The sequence below is a fragment of the Manacus vitellinus genome, unplaced genomic scaffold, assembly GCF_001715985.3.
Source record: "Manacus vitellinus isolate BGI_N305 unplaced genomic scaffold, ASM171598v3 scaffold_10_pilon, whole genome shotgun sequence".
NCBI lineage: Eukaryota > Metazoa > Chordata > Aves > Passeriformes > Pipridae > Manacus > Manacus vitellinus.
In genome coordinates this window covers 1,365,003-1,382,595 of record NW_021938838.1, presented here as the reverse complement: position 1 = coordinate 1,382,595, position 17,593 = coordinate 1,365,003, and the positions used below count along the sequence as shown (strand labels likewise).

The window sequence follows — 17,593 nt, the reverse complement described above, 5'->3', positions numbered from 1 at the left end:
CGGGAGGCGGTCACCATAGAGACGGGATGCTGTACCTGGGCGCCAGGGCCTCGCTGGCCGACGCGCTGCCCCTCCACATTGCACCGCGGTGGTTCAGCTCGCACAGCGGTGAGTGCCGGCTCCCCGGAGCCTTCCCCTGGCTTCCCTTCCCTCCGCGGCTACCCGAGGACGGCGGTGGGCGCCGTTCATCCGGCAAGGGGGAGCTGCCCCCATCTTGGCCGGCGGGTCAAGCCCTGTTGTGCCAATCCCCATCCCCTGCCTGGTGCAGGCGGGTGGGTGCGCGCCGGGGCTGGCATCTCTGTCAAGGTCAAGGGAGGAAGGGGCTGTGGAGGGAGGAGGCTTTCTAGAAGGGAGGTGTTTTGGCTCGGGGACATGAAGCAGTGGATGTGACACACCCCAGTCCTCCATCGACTTGTGGGAAGGTGGTCTGCGGGTGCTGTAGCTCAAGCCCTTGGTTTTGAAGACCAGGCTGAGCTCCTCATGCCTCTTTCCGATGATGTTCGGGGGGTGCCAGTCAGGTATAGCAGTTCCTATGCCTTAGAAACTGGTAAAGAGGCAGAGAAAGCCTCTGAAAGCGAGGTGTGGGGATTTTTTTTCCTTTGTTTCGTCTGATAAAGGGCCAGGGAGAGGCCAAAGCGTGTTTTCTCATTCAAGCCAGCTGGCACTGATGTGGTTGCCGGGGAGGAAGCAGAGGAGGAACTGCCTGCCTCTTTAACAGGGCTGGGGGGCCGGCTGGGCTGTCTCGCAGGAAACGTGTCAGGCTGTGGGAGGAGGAAAGGTTACCCCCCTTCACCCTCCTGGCTGGACCCTTCCGTGTGTCCTGGTGTCTGGAGAGGAGATCTGTCTGTGAGCAAGGCTGTGTCACTGACCTAGTTTTGTCTGGGTGCAGGGAGAGAGGTGGGAGGTCCTCTCTTCCCCTCCTGGCTAGAGGGGAAGTCATTTCAGGGATGTCTCCTTGCGTTTCCTGGAATAGTCTGGGATTTCTCTCCCACCCGTCCCCCTCACAAATGCTGTAAGTGTTCTCCTTGAATGACGTGGTCTGGGAATTTCATAATATGCCTTGGGACAATGCCTCATTTTCAGGAGGACCTGAAACTGAACCAGTGGACAAGAACAAAGTGCAAAATGAAGCTTGCGGGGCCCATTTTCCTGCTTCCATTTTGGGATTTTTCCCTTTTGCCCAGTCTCCAGGGGCTGTTCTTCTCCATTAGGTTGAAGCTGCATGTCTTGCATTGCATCCTCAGTGGCAGAACACTCCAGGCACGATTCCTATTGATCCAGATAAACCGGATACTTGCTGTCCTCCCTGGCAGACGGAGAGGGGCTGGCATGCAGGGCTGGAGTTGAGACCAAGAGCTTCTGCAAACTTTCTTGCTCCGTGACCTTGCACAGACTGTGCTGCTGCTCTGGTTTTTAAACACAGAGAGAAACCAAGGCACAGCATCCTTCCAGGTATTCCACAAGCTTCTGTGGGAATAAGGGACGCGGGTCCTTCTGCTGCACCCGGTGCTGGAGCCTCGTTACAGCTCACGGGGGTCGGTCAGAGAGTATCAGTTACATTAAATGGTAGTTCTCAAACTGCAGTGCTGAGGGGCAGAAATCCTGTTCATAAAAATAAACCAGGTGCAAAATGGAGTAAGCTGTTCTCAGCCACTCGAGCGAGTTGGTGCGGTGCCGCTAAGTTAAACCTGGTGCCCTTGAAAGGTTGCAGTGTGGGCTGTGGGAAGTGCTGCAAGAACCAGATTTCTCTGGTGCCTCTTTTGGGGCCCTCTGAGAGCAGTTGAGCTGTGCCGGAGTGTGCACGGGCAGCAGTGAGAGCCACTCAGTCCCTGCCGAAGCCTCTCCCTCGAAGGTTCTTCCTCGTTGCTAATTAATAGCAGAATGAGCAGAGGATGCTTAAAAACCCTCCTGAAAACTTGTTGGAGCATGTTAAACTTTTGCACTCTCCCTCTTAGTGTGAGAAGTTAATGGAGGGTTTGGAGACTGAGGGGAAGGGGGAAGTAAGCCACCTCCAGACCGCTAAAATTCCTGCTGATCTCCCGCTGCAGCTGGTTAACCTACAGCAGGGCAGTCAGGAGCCACTCACTCCTTCCCCCTGCCTCCCCATCGACCTGCTCCTCTCGCAGCTCCGAGCCACTCCATTAGCCTCTGGAAAGTGCTGAAGCAGCAGTGCTCTGGTAAATGGAGAGGAGGTTTGACATTGCTGCGCGTGACTGTCCTGCTCCTTTGGAAGGATGACTCGAGGGGACGCGCCGACGCACCAAACCCACTCAGCTGGATGCATGCCTGGGGATCCTGGGGATCTGCCTGAGTTGCTGTACTACCAAGGAGAGGAGCCCCCCAAACTCTGTGGCTAACAGGGCTGGAGGGTGGCTTCTTGCCCTGCCAGCCCCTTTCTGGATACCTGGATGGTGCCGATCTCTGCGTGTGGGGAAGGTCGTGTTCATGGGCTTGTTCTTCCAGGAGAATTTGGGTTTGGGGGATGAGCTGGGAGCTTTAAAGTGCAGCATGGACTCTGTGGGGACCTCAGTGGGACAGCGAGGAGCCTTGGCTTAACGGCCCTGATAAGGTGCTGTGGTGGCGGCAGCGTGGCTGCAATAACGGAGCACACGGATAGGCTGGGCACCTCGCCACCCCCTTTATCTGGGGTTTTGTGCCTCTCCAGCTGCTTCATGGCTCATCTGGCCCCTCAGCAGGGACCCCAAGGAGTGAGCTGGGGCAGGCTGAGGTCTTTTCCCTGGCTGGTGTCACTCCTTCCCCTCTCTGCAGTTGAAGGCCTGCAGAAGAGCTAGGTGTGCCTGGGGGGGGGAGAGGGGAAACCTGTGCAGAGGCTTGAGGGGAGCCCATTGCTGAATCCCTCTGGAGACTACTGTGGCTGCCGGGATGGCAGGAGCAGTTAGATACTGATGGTTTCTAGCCCTTACCAGGACCAGGGGAGAAGAACTGCTGCTCTAATGAACAGCAAAGCCTACATGTGTCTTCCAAATGCAGTGGGCAAAGGGCTCTGACCTTTGTGGTGGAGCTTGTCCCTCCCTCTGAGTGGACAGCACCTCCCTGGGTAAGTGAATGCTGTTTCCTGGAGGGGATTTTCCCAGGCGTGTCCACCATACACACCAGCGATGTCACTGTTCCAGCACCACCTGAAACTGCTCTGGGATTTCCCTGTCTGCCCAGGGTTCCTGAGATCCACTTCCTGGCCTCTGAGTGGAAGATGACAAAACATCTTGTGCAACTTTGGAGTTTGCTTGTAGCACTTAACCCTGTCTCTTAGCTTTGTAACCACTAGACTCGGTAAAGCCAAGGCTAGTGGGAAGAAGGCAGAAGAGGGAGATGTGTGGTTTAATGCTGCATGTCTCCAGCTTTGTGTGGTTCTCTTAGTATCACTCGTGTTACTCATCTTCATCAGAAGATCTCAGGGAGTTTGCAGAGGCTGTAAGTAGCTTAAAGTTTATCTGGAAATCCCACTCATCACCCAAAGCCCTTGAGTGTTTGAAGCTCTAATAAATCCATATCTTCTTGTCTGCTGGCTAGCCCAAGGAAATGCCTAGCTCATCCTTCTGTACAGTGTCACCAGGAATGTCACAGGCTTCCTGTGTACCGACAAAGCAGGCTGTTTGCCCTGGATGCTGGTGGCACCAATATCAGGAGGTCTTCTTTGCCAAATGAGCTGCTGCGTTCTCGGCAGCGCTTTCCTGGAGCAGGAGGGCCCATCCTGGGGGAGATGGAAAGGTTTTTGGTGCAGAGGTGGCAGCCAGGGTGCTGGGCTGGGGCCTTCTTCAGGCAGAGTTAGAGAACAAAAGAAGCTGGAAATGCTCTTCCATCCAACTCTAGAGTATGGGATAGGAAACAGGAGTTGTTTGGAGGATGAGCTGGGGAGAGGCCTCTCTGTGGTGAACCCTTGCTGTACCCTGATAGCTTCAAGTCATGAGCCTTTTCTTGCTGGTGCCTGGAAGCTGCTGGAGGGAGTTGCCTCTCAGCCCTGACTTTCCTGACACCAACTTGTCACCAGTGTGCCCTGGCAGCCAAAAGGGCCAACTGTGTCCTGGGGTGCATCGGGCAAGGGAGGCGATTGTCCTGCTCTGCTCTGCACTGGTGCAGCTTCACCTTGAGTCCTGTGTGCAGCTTTGGGCACCACAATATGAGAAACACATTAAGCTATTAGAGAGTGTCCAAAGGAGGACCACGAGGATGGTGAAGGGTCTGGAGGGGAGGCTGAGGGCACTTGGTCTGCTCAGCCTGGAAAAGAGACTGAGGGCAGAGCTCACCACAGGCTGCAGCTTCTCTGCTCTCTGTGACCAGCGACAGGACCCGAGGGAACTGCTGGAGCTGTGCCAGGGGAGGGTTAGGTTGGATATTAGGAAAACATTTTTCACCCAGAAGGTGGTCAGGCACCAGAACACACTCCCCAGGGCAGTGATCATGGCATAGAGCCTGGCAGGGTTCACGAAACATTTGGACAACACTCTCAGGCACGTGATATGGTTCTTGGAGTTGTCCTGTGCAGGGCCAGGAGTTGGACTCGATGATCCTTGTGGGTCCCTTCCAACTTGGGCTATTCTATGATTCTGTGAATTTTTCAACATGCAGACAACATGTATGCTTCCCTACCCACTTCCAGAAGCTAGGCCAGGGGAAGGGTACCCCAGGGTCTGCAGGAACTATTTTTGCTAGTGGAAATTTCCAAAGATGACTGTCCTCAAACCATCTTTTTGTGGGTTTGGTGCTGGTGACTGTCTGGCAGCCGAATTGAGCGCCTGCATCATCGCCAGGCCTGCAGATCATTTGGGAATTGGGTGCAGGAGCGATCCTGATGACTCCCCATGCTGATGATATTCAGCTATTGGGCTCTCCAGCTCTTCTGCTTCTGCCTTCTCTGAGCCAGCTGCCAAGGCAGCATACACCTGGGACAGGGGGAAGAGGCAGCAGCTGCCTTGGAAGGGTGAAGTGCGGAACACCAGAAGACTCAAAGGCAGCTCTAAGGCACACCAGACCCCGAGATGAAGTTGGAGTGTGCCAACGTCAGCGCTGTGCATGAGGAGCTGGTGGTGGCCGTGGTCATCCTGTCTCCACAGCCAGAGCGAACACTGGCTGTCTCTGCACTGCCTTGTCTCTCTAGTGCCCTCTGAGCTCTCAGCTGCCTTGCCCAGGAGAGAGGCACTAATTGCTGTGCACATTAACTGGCTTGGCTGGGCACTCTCCTCTCTAAACCTGTGCATAAATCAGCGTGGGGTAGCTGGGTGCCCTCTCCCCCTTCCGCTTACGTATATCCCAGAGATGCTGGGAATGATGCTCTTGTGCTCCTGGGCTGACCCATTTCCCAGCCAGGATTGTCTTCCCAGCCCGTGACGTAAGTTTATCCCATGCTGGTTTGTTTTGCTGAGATGTTTGTTCCGATGACTGGAATAACCGTAAAGGGTTCTCTTATTTATTAATGTGCTATTAGGGTTCCTCTCCTCTCTCTCTCTTTCCCTCTCTCCCGTTTGCTGGCCGGAGGATCAATCAGATACAGACATCTTTGGTGGAGGAGCAGTATAAGGCTGGCGCCTGGCCAAGGCGGCCGTGGAGAGTCATGGGAAAATGCTGCTAAATGCTGAAAATTAATTTCAAGAGAAGCGCAGGGAGAGAGAAAAACCCACTTTGGAGGAGGGGAGGAAAAAAAAAAAAAGCTTTTTTTTTTCCCCTCCAATGTAATCTCCTGTGTGACAGATCAGACAGGCAGCAAAGAGCTCTCTGGATGAATTCCCTTTGCAGGGACCAGTCCCATGGCATCCCAAGCAGGTGGTGGGCAACCACGAGGTGCATCTCGTTGTATCTGCTGCTGGTACACCAAAGCTCCAGATGTGCCTAATGCTTGGTTTTGAATAAATGAGACTTGGCTTTCTTCTGGTTCTCTTGAAGACTGAAATCATAAGGGCTCAGGGATGATACACCTGAGCAGCCAAGTAATGCTGGAAAGCAGCAGGCCCTGGTGCAGAGCATTTTACCCACCTGTTCTGGCGTGGCTGTATGTTGGGGTATAACAAGCCTCTCTCTGTAGAGACAGACCCATTTTTTATGTCAGGTAGAGCAAGAGTGGTTAAAGCTGGGCCTTAAATGTCTCTCCTGCACCAGTCCCACCAGGCAGGTTTTAAATGTGGGTAAACCCTCTGGGGGCTTGGGTACCCCCAGGGATGCTCCTGCTGTCCCTTGCAGGCTCGGTGCTTTTTGTGGGGCACTGTTGGAGGTGCAGCTGCAGGAAGCTCTGCTGCCTGGGGCCTCTTCTCGTGCCGTTGCACAGCATTTCCCGTGGGCAGAGCCTGACTGCTGGTGGGTTTCCTGCCCTGCCAGGCTGCAGGCAGGGGCGGGGGGAGTGCCTGTGGTGGGGACAGGGGCTGCTTCTCTCGTGTCATGGTTTAGCTTTCCAGCCCGCTGTGGGTCCCGTGCAGCCTGGGGTGTGAGGAGGGTGGAAGGAGGAACTAGGCAGCCAGGAGGCAGGCCTTTGTGGCTGATCTCTGTGCTGCTGACACAGGGCTCGGTCCACCGGGGCTCCCTGCTGTGGTCCCAGTGCCTCTGTGGTGCCAGGTTTGTGCCATGTGCACCATCTGAGCTGGGACAGAGGCATCGCTCAGCGCCGGTGCCCTTCCCCAGGCCCCCACAGCGGGTCTATGGGCAGCTGGGGGTGTTCCATACAAGGTGTATTTTGCCAGTGGGGATGGTGCCTTGCCATTGGAGAGGCTGCAGTGCTCCTCTGAGGTGGAGCTGACTCTTCTCTCCCCTCCTTCCCTATGGCCCTGAGCTGGCCAGCATTGGCAGCAGGTTGGCCCCAATGTTGTGGGCTGAATTAGCTTGGAAAATTCATGACTCTCTGTGCTTGTGCACACTCGTGCAGCTGTGGGCCCCCCATCAGTGGCATGAAGCAAGGCTGTGTGTGTTGTGCAGTGGTCTTGTGGCACTTCGTAGAGGAGCAGAGAGATGCTGTGGAAATATTTACCTTTCTGCCCTAGCAGAAATTTCCCAGGGCTTTATTTCCCCAGTTAGCACCCTTGGCTGGTTGAGTCTGTCGAGTTATGGCCATGGTTCCTGAGAGACTGACACCTGGCAGGCACAGAAAAGGGGCTGGGACAGGTCCTGGTGAGGGAAGCACAGCGGCACAGATGAAGAATGGAACTGAAAGCTGCTCAGAGCTGTTTCCTGGCCCTAGCAGGCAGGATGGCGTGGCAACAGTGGGTATTTTTAGAGGCCAGCTGCCTGCAACACAAGAGAGGGAAAGCAGCAGTCAGGCAGGAGAACCGAGTGATGCTGACCCTGTCCCACATCCCTGCCCAGCATTTTTATTTCCTACCAGGACGGGGTCACTGGCATTTCCATGTCCTCTGTGCAGCTTTGCCTGTTGCTGCCTGGAAAGGTGGCTGGCTCCCTTCTCCCCTGGGCCATGACTGCGTGTTTCTCTCCTCACAGCTCATCGATTCGAGGGTGGTGTTGGGGGCTCCGCTCTTCCTGGATGATTGCATTACAGCTTGGGGTGGTAGGCGTTTGGGGGATTGTTTTTTAGGGAAGCCTTTGTCACCAGTGAGGGGAGAACCTGCAGTTTCTCCTGCAGCCAGGGTAATTGCAGTAATTAATTTGGGAGCTCTCCCTACAAGGCGATGGAGCTGTGCCTCATCAGAGGCGCTGCAGGGGAATTAGATCCACCTTTCAATCCATCCATCCAAGGCCTGTACATCTGTAGCCGGGGAAAAGGAGGGGGGTTTGGCTCTGGGCAGATGGCTTAAATTACCATCTGCAGGGAGGTCGAGTCAGTATGGGCAGAGATCAGTTTTGGGGGAGCCCTTTGTGAAGCTGGTGCTGAGTGGGACGGGATGAGGCTGAGCACTCTGCCTGAGCTGCCTCGGCGTTTCAGGTGATTCCCAGTCAGATCTTGCTGGTTTGAACCTATTGTCCATCTGCTTAGTTATTACACCATTGATTTCATAGCCCTTGGAGTCTGCTATTTGCCTCGATCTTACCCTTCAGAGGGTGGTTGTACATGCCTTTGATTTCTTTTTGCTCCCTGTAGACAGGTACAAAGCAGATGACAACCTGCAACTGGTCCTGGGTGAACGTTTCCTGGGAGGACACTGCTTCACAAGGCCCTACCCAGCTCTGGGAATCAGGGAAATATGCTCCTCTGTGTGTTGCCTTTTCGGATGGGGAAGAGAGACCTTCAAATCCCACAGCTGGGATTTTTGTCATCTGCAGCCCCACTGTCTCCCTCCTGCTCCTATCTGCAAGACAGGAGCCCTTCTCATGCTGGAGGGTGGCACGTGTTGAAGCAAAGGCACAGAGAAGGCGGGACAGCCAGGCAGGGTTTTTCCTGCCTGTGGCACAGTGTGCAGCCCCTCCTGGCCCTGCTGGCAGGATCCAGTGTGGGCAGACCTGCCGCTCACCGAGGGGTTCATTCCTCTGAGATGCCATGCTTTGTGTCTCAGAGGTTCGGCTCCCAGAGCTGCAGAAAGCTGGCTCTGTCTGCCAGCCGCCTCCATGCTGCAAAGGCAGCTGGGAAGCTCTGGAGTGGTGTAGCCCCATTCCCAGCATGGATCTGTCTCACAAATCTCTTGCCTCTGGCTGTCGAAGGGGAGCTCATGCTGCCTGTTCAGGCACCTTGGTGCTGTCGAGCATCCCTCCCCTCTTGTAGTATGCACAGCAGAGAGGTGTGATCATCCTGCAGCTTTGCACCCTTCTTTTTCCCCTTCCTGCTCTCCTGCTAGCCTGGAGCATTCACTGGGCATCCCTCAGCAATCACAGTCCCTCCTGGGGAGCTGGGAGATGCTCTGTGCTGTGCAGCCCTTCCTACCACGTGAGGGGCAGGTGAGGTTAGGGTTTGCTCTGCAGCATGCTCTTCATGAAGATTCTTTCTTTCCAGTGGTGGAAAAATTTCAAACTTTTTCTGTCTTTCTGCAGAAACACCCAGTGTAAACTGGCCACGAGCGTTTCCCAGCCATGCACTGCCTGTGGGTGCAGCTCTGTGTGCCTTTTGTGCTCTGTTTGCTGCCCACTACATAAAAATTGCCCTTTTTCTACCCCAAAAAGCAGCACGTCGTTCTTTCCATGCAGGGCCTGGGGGTCTCATGCTGATGAGACCCAGTTGCCCCAGTGACCCTGCCACCATGGCCCAGGCACAAAGAGACCTTGCACCACTCTGTTTGTGCGGTGCTGCCGTGGGATGCCTGTGGAGGAGGTGTCCCAGGAGTGGGGTGGGATTGCTTCCTGGCAGGAGCGGGTGCGTGGGTGCCATCCGTGCTGGGCTCTGCTCCCAGCGTCACAAAGCCAGGGCATGTCATCATGTGCCTCTGGAGTGTCCCTCCATCGCCCAGCGGGATCAGCTGAAGCTGAGGCGTGACAGGAGCCTCGGCAGCATCAAAGCACAAGTCTTCTGCTTTGGAAAAACCCCGGGGTCAGGAGGGAGATCACCCCGTGGGGTTGGATCCGGTTGTGTTTGGGAGTGGCTCAGGTCAGGCTTCTGCGTTTCAGCCTTTCCGAAAGCGGGAATTCCTCTGGCAGCTCCGCAGTGCTGGATCCTGGCGGCGGGGACCCCATGGATGGCTTAGTCAGAAGTGACTCACCCCGCCAGTCCCCGCGTGACGTTGCCTCGCTGCTCCCTCCCAGCCTCTGCCCAGCCAAAGTGTCCAAATCTCTCCCATTCTGTTCTCGTTTCCAAATTGCTGTGTCCCACTGTGCTCCAGAGGATCCCCTGCGCTCCTTCATTTCAGCTCCCGGGACCCCCCTGTTGTCCTGTTGGCTCCTTGTGCATCTTGTGGGTGATTCCTTCCTGCTTCATACAAGAAATATTTGGGAGGAAAAAAACACAGGCACACAGGCAAACTCTTTGGAAATTCCCAAGGATCCTACAGGATCCCTGTCCTCACTGGGCAGTGAATTTGAAAACCAGAGGTGGGAAGGCCAGTTTTGTGACTAGCAGAAGCCCTGGATGAGCTTGTAACTTGGTAAATCTGAGCCCTGCAGCCCGACAGCAGGAGTTGGAGGTGTTAATGCCTTCTCTGGGATGTCACCCAGAACCCCTCTGCTTAACTTTGCTCTTCTCTGGGTTGCTAAAATTAGCTTTGGGCTACACACTCTTCCTTATGAAACCTGTTCCCAGCAGCTGGGGGAGTATTTCTGTGGTAAACTAGGGCTCTCTGGAAGACAAGGTGACCCCGTGAAGTTGCCTTTCTCATCCAGATCTGGGGGAACTGATCCTGCAGCATAGCCTAGGCTATAGGAGGGAGATGCTCTCTGGCCTTAGTGTAGGTACTTTTGTTCAAAAATTGCAGCCCATGAAAGGAGCAATGCTCAATGACAGGCACAGTGGGGTGCTTGGGGTTCAGAGGCAGCTTGCACGCTTTCCCTGAGGATGTGTGTGCAAGGAGGGTGGCTCTGGACAACCTGCCACCACATAGCCAGGCCTCTTTGCCATCCCACTTCTCAATGGCTATGGACTGTGCTGGAGGTGTTTTTAAGGGCTTTGATGTGTCTGTCTGCTGAGGATCCGTAGCTTTGGGTGCTCTGGAGCAAATGTCCCTGTGGAGTTCCCTCTCCTGTGTCTCCTGTTCCTTTCCAACTCTCCAGCTTTCCTCAGCCCCAGAATTGCAATCTGTTCTCCTTCCCATCCTCCCCCACCGCCCCCATAAGAACCCAGCTGGCTAAAAAAAAAATAGCTCTGCCTCCCAGCTTGCAGCAAGCCAGCCTAGGGCTGCTGCAGCGTGATGCCATCCAGCATCCTGTCCTGCATCCATGTCCTGCATCCCTCCGGCCCCAGTGACTTACCCACATCCCACCTGGAGCACCAATGCCTTTTCTTTGCTGCTGCATCTCCTCTTCATGGCTTAAATGGGGTGGGAATGGACAGAGGTGTCTCCAAAACACAACGCCTCGAGTGTTGGGACAGTGCTGGCCTTGGCCAGCTTCACGTTCCATGGCATGTCCCTGCCACCCTTGGGTGGTGTGTGGCCACCTGACAGCAGACACCTACCACGTGGGGACTTTGCCAGGAGCCACTGCACACCAGGGACAGCTCTTCTTAGACCTTGCAAAACCTGGCCTTGCACAGAAGCAGCTTCTCTTTGGGGTGCTGCTTTCACATTACAAACATTTATTTTCTCCCTTCTCAGCCAGCTGAACTGACTCAATCCGCAAGGAAATGGTGGGGTGGGATAGGGATGCCTCCGCCAAGGCATCAGGAATGATTGGTTTTCTTTCCAAGCACTGCCATCCAGAAATGTCCCATCCTGGCCACATCCTCTGCTTGGCTGTCATCTGGGGCTGGCTCACTGGCATCCCCTGTCCCTGCCTCCCTTCCATGCCCAGGAAGGTGGGATGTCTGGTTTCCACCCTGGACATGTCCTTTGTGCTCTCCCACCTTCCTGCAGCCTTGACTCAGGAGGAAGTACGCTGGCTTTTTCAAAGCTGGCAAATGAGACAGCTTAAGTGCTTTACTCTTTCCTGCCTACGTGTCCCTGCTCGTGTCAGCCCTCACACTACACAATAGCCCAGCACCGTTGGGGGGTTCTTGAGTCCTGCCTGGGCAGCAGGGCTGTGGTGGGCCTTGGCTCCTGCTTTGGCTTCAGATTGACCAACAGGGCCCATAGACATGGTCTTTCAGTCTTCAGTCAGTAACGTAGGTTTTTTCAGGATGATCCACCTCTTCCAGCTTCCACCTGGTGCCGGTTCAGCTGGTAATGTCAGGGAAGCCATGGGAGGAGGTGAGATGCTCAGGATCTATTCAGCAGGGAGGAGGCACCAGGACTGCATGCTTGGCTCAAATATTCCCTGTGTTTATCTCATGCTTGGATGCATCCTCACCTGGTGTAAGCCCAGCTCCTTTGGCTGGGAGCCCAGGATGCTCTCTGGAGACACGGAGGTGGGCTGTGCAGCTGAGGTTTCCCCATCTTCCATGAGCATCAGGCAGCCTGGGCTTACCCTGAGCTCCCTGATGCTCCAGGTGTCCTCTGGGGTGGCTGGACATCAGAGGAGGGATTCCTCCTGGGGCAGGCTCCCATATACAGAGCTCCTGGTTTATCCCATGGCAGTAACGGGGGCCTGGGCAACCAGAGATCTCTTTGGCAAATGGGGATCCCTTTGGTGAATGCTGCTCTGAATGGGGTGGGTTGCTGGAGTTGTGCCTGGGCTGCTGCTTCCTCCTGCTTTCAGGACATGTCATCCCCACCAGCATCTTCCTCCCACTGCTGGAGGTGCCACAGCCACCTGCCAGTGACAGAGCCCAGGTTTCCTGCTGCTGGGGTCATGATGGCACTGTAGCCTGGAAGCAATCTGCCTGGAGGCACGCCAAGCTAGTGGAGAGTTTGGCAGGGGAAGGTGGACGTGCCTTTCCCTGCAATCTGGGACAGGCTTACAGCTGCCATGGACGTGGTCTCACCCACCCCCAAGGGGAGCAGCCACCTCACTCACATGGTTGACCCCCTTGTAGTGCTCAGTAAAGTGATGGGAATTTCCTATCCCAGCTCCAGAAGCAGCTCTGTTTGGCATGTTTAGGGATGAGTTGGAAAGGGTGTCTTGACCCTCCCACCGCCACCGAAGTCTCTGCAGCTCTGTGGTGGTGCTTTTGGCACAGCGAGGGTTAACCACCAGGCTTCTTCAGCATGCATAGGACCTGGTGGAGGTTTTCAGAGGTTCCCAGCTCTACTTTGCCTGGCTCTCTAAAATAAACCGTGTAACCTTCCTAAAAATACTCAGAGGGCAGTAGCCCCTGGAGAGCACCAGCGCTGCTTGCTCCTGGTTTCTAGACCAAGCCATTGGAGAGATTAGATCACATGCCTGCATCTCACAGCCCTGGAAAGCCCTTGGCTTTCTCAAAGTCTCCTGCAGGATACAGGAGTCCAGATCTTGATCTGAACCTGCCTTTCGAGGCCAGCCCACTTCCTGTGGCACCCTACTCTTCCTCACTCCTGGCAGGATTTGGTGCCTGCCCACACATCTCTGCATGAGGTGACACTGCCGGCTTCAGGTTTAATGTGCCATGGTCAGGAGCGTCACCAGCTGCCCTGGGCGCCTTGGGAGGGAGGAAGGGTCCATGATTTTTCCCTGGAGCAAACCCTGGGCCTCCCCCTGGGTGTGGGAGGCCCTGGCAAGGAGGAATAGCTGGGCCCTTCCCCTCTTTTTTTTTTTTAGGCATGTGGGAGGAGGATGGAAAGGGCTCTGAGGAGGAGGGAGGGAGCTGAATTTTCCATGAGCAGCTGTCAAAATGTAATCTCCTGCGTTGCTCCGGCTGGCAGCTTAGGCAGGATAAATTAACGGGGATTTCGGGGAATGTGGAAAATACCATGGCCTGAAGGGGGCCGGCCGTGCGGGGAGCGGCTCCTTCATCTGCGGGACTGGCTGGGGCAGCGCCTGCCCGAGCTGTGTAGGGATGCTCCCAGGCTTGGTGCCTGCCGCTGTTGGGTGCTGGTTTCACCGGTTTTCTGTCCACCACCTCCACCCAAAGGTCACCTGGAGAAGGGGTGAGGGAGTTCACCCCTTCTCTGCCTCCCCCTTCCCGCTGGAGGGGAATGCAGGCAGTTGCTTTCGCAATGTCAAGTATTGGTGCTGACAGCCGGGGTGTGGGGCAGCCCCCCGCCCCGGGGGCCTTTCCACACTGTCTCCTCGCTCCTGCTCAAACCTGGGAATTTATGCAATTGCATTTTCATCTTTCTTTTTTCCACCCCCCACCCCCCCCATCTTGTGAAATGCAGAGCCAGAAAAGTATGTGTGCTTCTGCACTTGTCTCAGCCCCCGGACCTGTCTGTCTGGAGGACACCACACACGTGCTGGGGCTTGAGCCTGGGCCCCTCCGTCTGCCCAATGTCGCCATGTCCTTGCCACGGGGCCGTGGCGGTGTCGGGAGCCCCAGTCCCGCAGCCAGCTGCCCGTGGAGCACTGGGGAGCATGAGGAGCGTTCATGCCGGCTATTTATAACTGTGCTAAAGCTATCCCAGCCAGCAAAGGGGCCTGGAGATACGGCAGGAGCCGTGCCAGAGCCTGCAAAGGGCCCTGCTTTTTGCCTGGCCCTGCTGATTTGCCAGCAGCTGTGCCCTGGCAGCTGCTGACCAGTTCGTGTCATCCAGGGCCCTCTCCTTCCCCGTCGCTTGCACATCTCATAGGATGCCTTCAGTGCTGCCGGAGCCGGCAGATCTGGGACGGCCTGTTTAAAATAACACATTGGCACAGAAAAAGGGGGGACCGGAGGAAACGAGGTCTCCTCGCACACAGGGAACGGTGCCGAACCTCGACAAACGCCTTGCCCTGACACAGAGTTCCCGTTGCCACAGGGAGCCCTTCACAGCCGTTCCAGGGACTCTCCGCTGGAAGCCGGTCCCCAGAGCTCCCCCAGACTGGTGCCTGCGGTGTGGGGAGCCATCCGTGCCAGGCAGGGGCAGGGCAGGCGGGCTGCCAGGGGAGCGGGGCACTGGGAGGGTGTCTCGCAAGGGGGGAGGCCAGTTGGGTCTTGCAGCAGGCAGGTTGGGAGCTATCCGAGCTATCCGCGCTATAAATACACTGGGCGGGTAAACACTTGGGAGGAGGAAAGAAACAGCTATTTCAGCTAATGGGCACGGCTGCCACAAGGTATAAATCGGTCAGGAGTAAAATTAGGCTGGAGATGAGAAGGCAGATTGGTACTGCTGCCCACGAGGCCCTGGCTGCCAGTGCTGCCCTGTCACCGGGGATTTGGTGCAAATGGGGCCAGGCTCACAGCAGAGACCCCATGGCTCAGCCTGGCTGGGGCAGCGATGTGTCCCTGCAGTGGCATGCTGCAGGACAGCAGGACACCCCACTGGAGAGACCCCTGGGCTTGAGGGCTCCTTGTTTTAGCAGGTCCTCTGAGTCCTGCCTTTTAGGCCAGTCCAACACCATCCGTGATACTCATCCTTGCTGCGCCCTCCTGAGAAATAACTGCCCTCTGGAGGGGCAGGATTGGCATCCCTAGGCTTTCATTTGAGGAGCTGGGAAGTCATCTGTATTTATCACCACTGCTAATGAGTGGGTACACAGCTGTTGGGCAGTTACCCTGGTTGATTGCACCATGTAGGTCTGAGCTGCCTCCCCTTAAAGCCACTCTACTTTCTCCCTTCTAAGAAGCAAGAAAAAAATGCCCTGGCCACATCCACGTGGTGGCAAACAAAAACCTGATTCATCCTTAGATAATTTGTGTACATTGCTTTTCTCTTCTTTCCTGAGCAGCCTTTGCATATATATGAAGAAAGCTCTTAAGCGGCGCTGCAGTCAAACCTGATCTGCTTTTAGAAGGCAGATCCTTAAATTACCCTCTCCCTCTCTGCAGGCAGGGAATTGCTGGATGTTCTGGTGCAAACCCGTGGTGGTGGCGGTGGCACGCTCAGCTTGAGCCCTGCTACTCTGCTGGGCAGGGATGAACTGCATGGCCTCGACCTGGCTGCAGTGGGGGGACACGAGTCCTGAGAGGGTGACCTGTAGGACTGGTTGGTGTTGTGTTCCTTAGGAGTTTGCAGCTTAGAAACCTGGGTTTGGGGCAGCCTTGGTCGGTGGGGCTGGGGATGATGCCGTGGTGGTCTGCATGGTGGTGACACTGGTGTGACACCCTGGCACCAGCCAGGCCCCTTCATGCCCAAACAAGGTTGCCATGCGGATCTGGGCATCCCAGCCAGCTCCATCCAAGAGCCTGAGTCACCAGGCAGAGCCAAGATCGAGCTGGGACATCAGCCTGCAGGGTCCTGCTGTTCTGGGGCTGCTGGCTGGCGTCGAAGGGGTGAGCACACACCTCACTCCTGCAGAAAGCTGGAGAGAGCAGTGATTTGGGTTTGAGGCTGTGATCTGCCAGTCCTCTGCTGCAGCCCTACAAAAGAGCCTCCTTCCTTGCAGCTTTTCTGGCTTAACCACGCGGTGCTGAGCTCTGGCAGCAGGGACAGCACCATCCGGGCACGGGGACGTGCCCCTGCACTTGCCAGTGGCAGGGTGCTGCATGCCCCAGGCTGCTACTTGCCCTTTAAGGCCTGGCAGCAGCTGATGGCCACGTGTGCACTGCCTTGGCACTCTCTCCGTGCCCTCTGTGCGCGGGCTCGGGGACGACCAGCGCCGGCTGGGGTGGCTGTGCCCTGTCCGGTGGCTGTCCCTGCACCAGCACAGGATGAGCAGGTGCCCAGCGGGCGCTGCGTGGGGTGAGGGTCACCATGCAGGCGGCAGGTGAGGGGCTGCCCTGCCCCACCATGGCCTCGGGGATTCCCTGGGATGCAGGGTGGACGACTCCTGCTGCCCTTGCTAAGGGCTCGTCTCTGCTCTCCCTCCAGGTTTCAAGTGCCCCATTTGCTCCAAATCTGTGGCTTCTGACGAGATGGAAATGCACTTTATCATGTGTCTGAGCAAACCTCGCCTCTCCTACAACGGTAAGGGCCAAGCTCTGTGGGGGAAATGGCATCCTACCCCTTGGGATGACTCTGGGCAGGCTGGAGAGACTTGCTGCAGGCAGGCAGCTCAGCTGGGCTTGCCAAGAGGGCTGTTCTCCAGCGGGATGGTGCTGCTCCCCTTCCCTGCTCCACTCTGCTCCCCTGGCATGGCTCAGCTCTGCTGCTTTTGCTTTTAGACTCCTTTGTAACACAGCCCCCTGCCCGGGTTGCTCTGTGCCAGAGGGAGCCTCCTGGCCGGGTGTCCTGCCTGGCGAGGGCAGAGGACACATGTCCCCTTGGGCTGCCCCTCTGAGGGGTCATTGCCTTCCTCCCCTCCTCACTGACCAGGAGACTTATGGGGCTGAGCACTGGGCTGCAGGCTCTTGGCATCTCCCCGCTCCCTCCTGACCACTGGTGCGGGAGGGATGCTCACCTCCTACTCAGTGGTGATTTTTTAGAAACCAGTGGTAGGGGCTTTGTTTGCTCCAGCTGCCCCAGACCCTGTGCCTCCACCTGAGCCTCCTGCTAGTGTTTTACAGTGCTGCTGCCATTCTGCCCCATGGCAGCTGCACCCACAGCAGGGCCGTGGTTCCCCTTCATCCCAGGGAGGGGAATGCTGTGGTGGTCCCTGTCTCAACCTCTGCCCTCCCCTCCCAGATGACGTGCTGACCAAGGATGCCGGCGAGTGCGTGATCTGCCTGGAGGAGCTGCTGCAGGGGGACACGATAGCCAGGCTGCCCTGCCTCTGCATTTATCACAAAAGGTACCGTGAGGGGGTGGCCAGGCGGGTGGCAGGGGACAGGAGGGGACACCCGAGGTTCAGCAGCGCAGTGGTGACACGCTCTCCTCTCACAGCTGTATAGACTCATGGTTTGAAGTGAACAGATCTTGCCCGGAGCATCCTTCTGATTGACCCGCCGGGCGTGCTTGCTGACTTCTCTTTAAGGTGAGCCTGCAGTGGGCTGGTGGGCTGCTCAAACGGGGTATTCCCGTGCTGGCTTTAAATCCTGGGCCTGGAGGGGAGGATGGGGTGGGATGAGGTGGGGTGGGATAGCCAGGGCTCGGGCTCCTCACCCGGGATGGTCTCTCTCTGCCTTTGCAGGGCACCTTGCTATACCTGCTGTACCTCCTCTCCCTGTCCCCCCCGCCCCGCCTGGAGTTTTGGGCTGACTTTAAATTCCTCAAGAAGACAAAAATAAAACCCAGAAACTTGAATCCACTTGGGA

The 17,593-nt window shown here is 56.3% G+C and overlaps 1 protein-coding gene across 1 annotated transcript; it reads left to right on the top strand.

The window, feature by feature from the left end:
- The first annotated feature begins 6 nt into the window (after positions 1–6).
- On the top strand, positions 7–17,593 carry ZNRF1 (zinc and ring finger 1). The gene is made up of 5 exons (XM_029965248.1): positions 7–108; positions 16,272–16,367; positions 17,025–17,130; positions 17,223–17,313; positions 17,470–17,593. The coding sequence occupies exons 1-4, from the start codon at positions 27–29 to the stop codon at positions 17,278–17,280; spliced, it is 342 nt and encodes a 113-aa protein (XP_029821108.1). The 5' UTR covers positions 7–26; the 3' UTR covers positions 17,281–17,313; positions 17,470–17,593.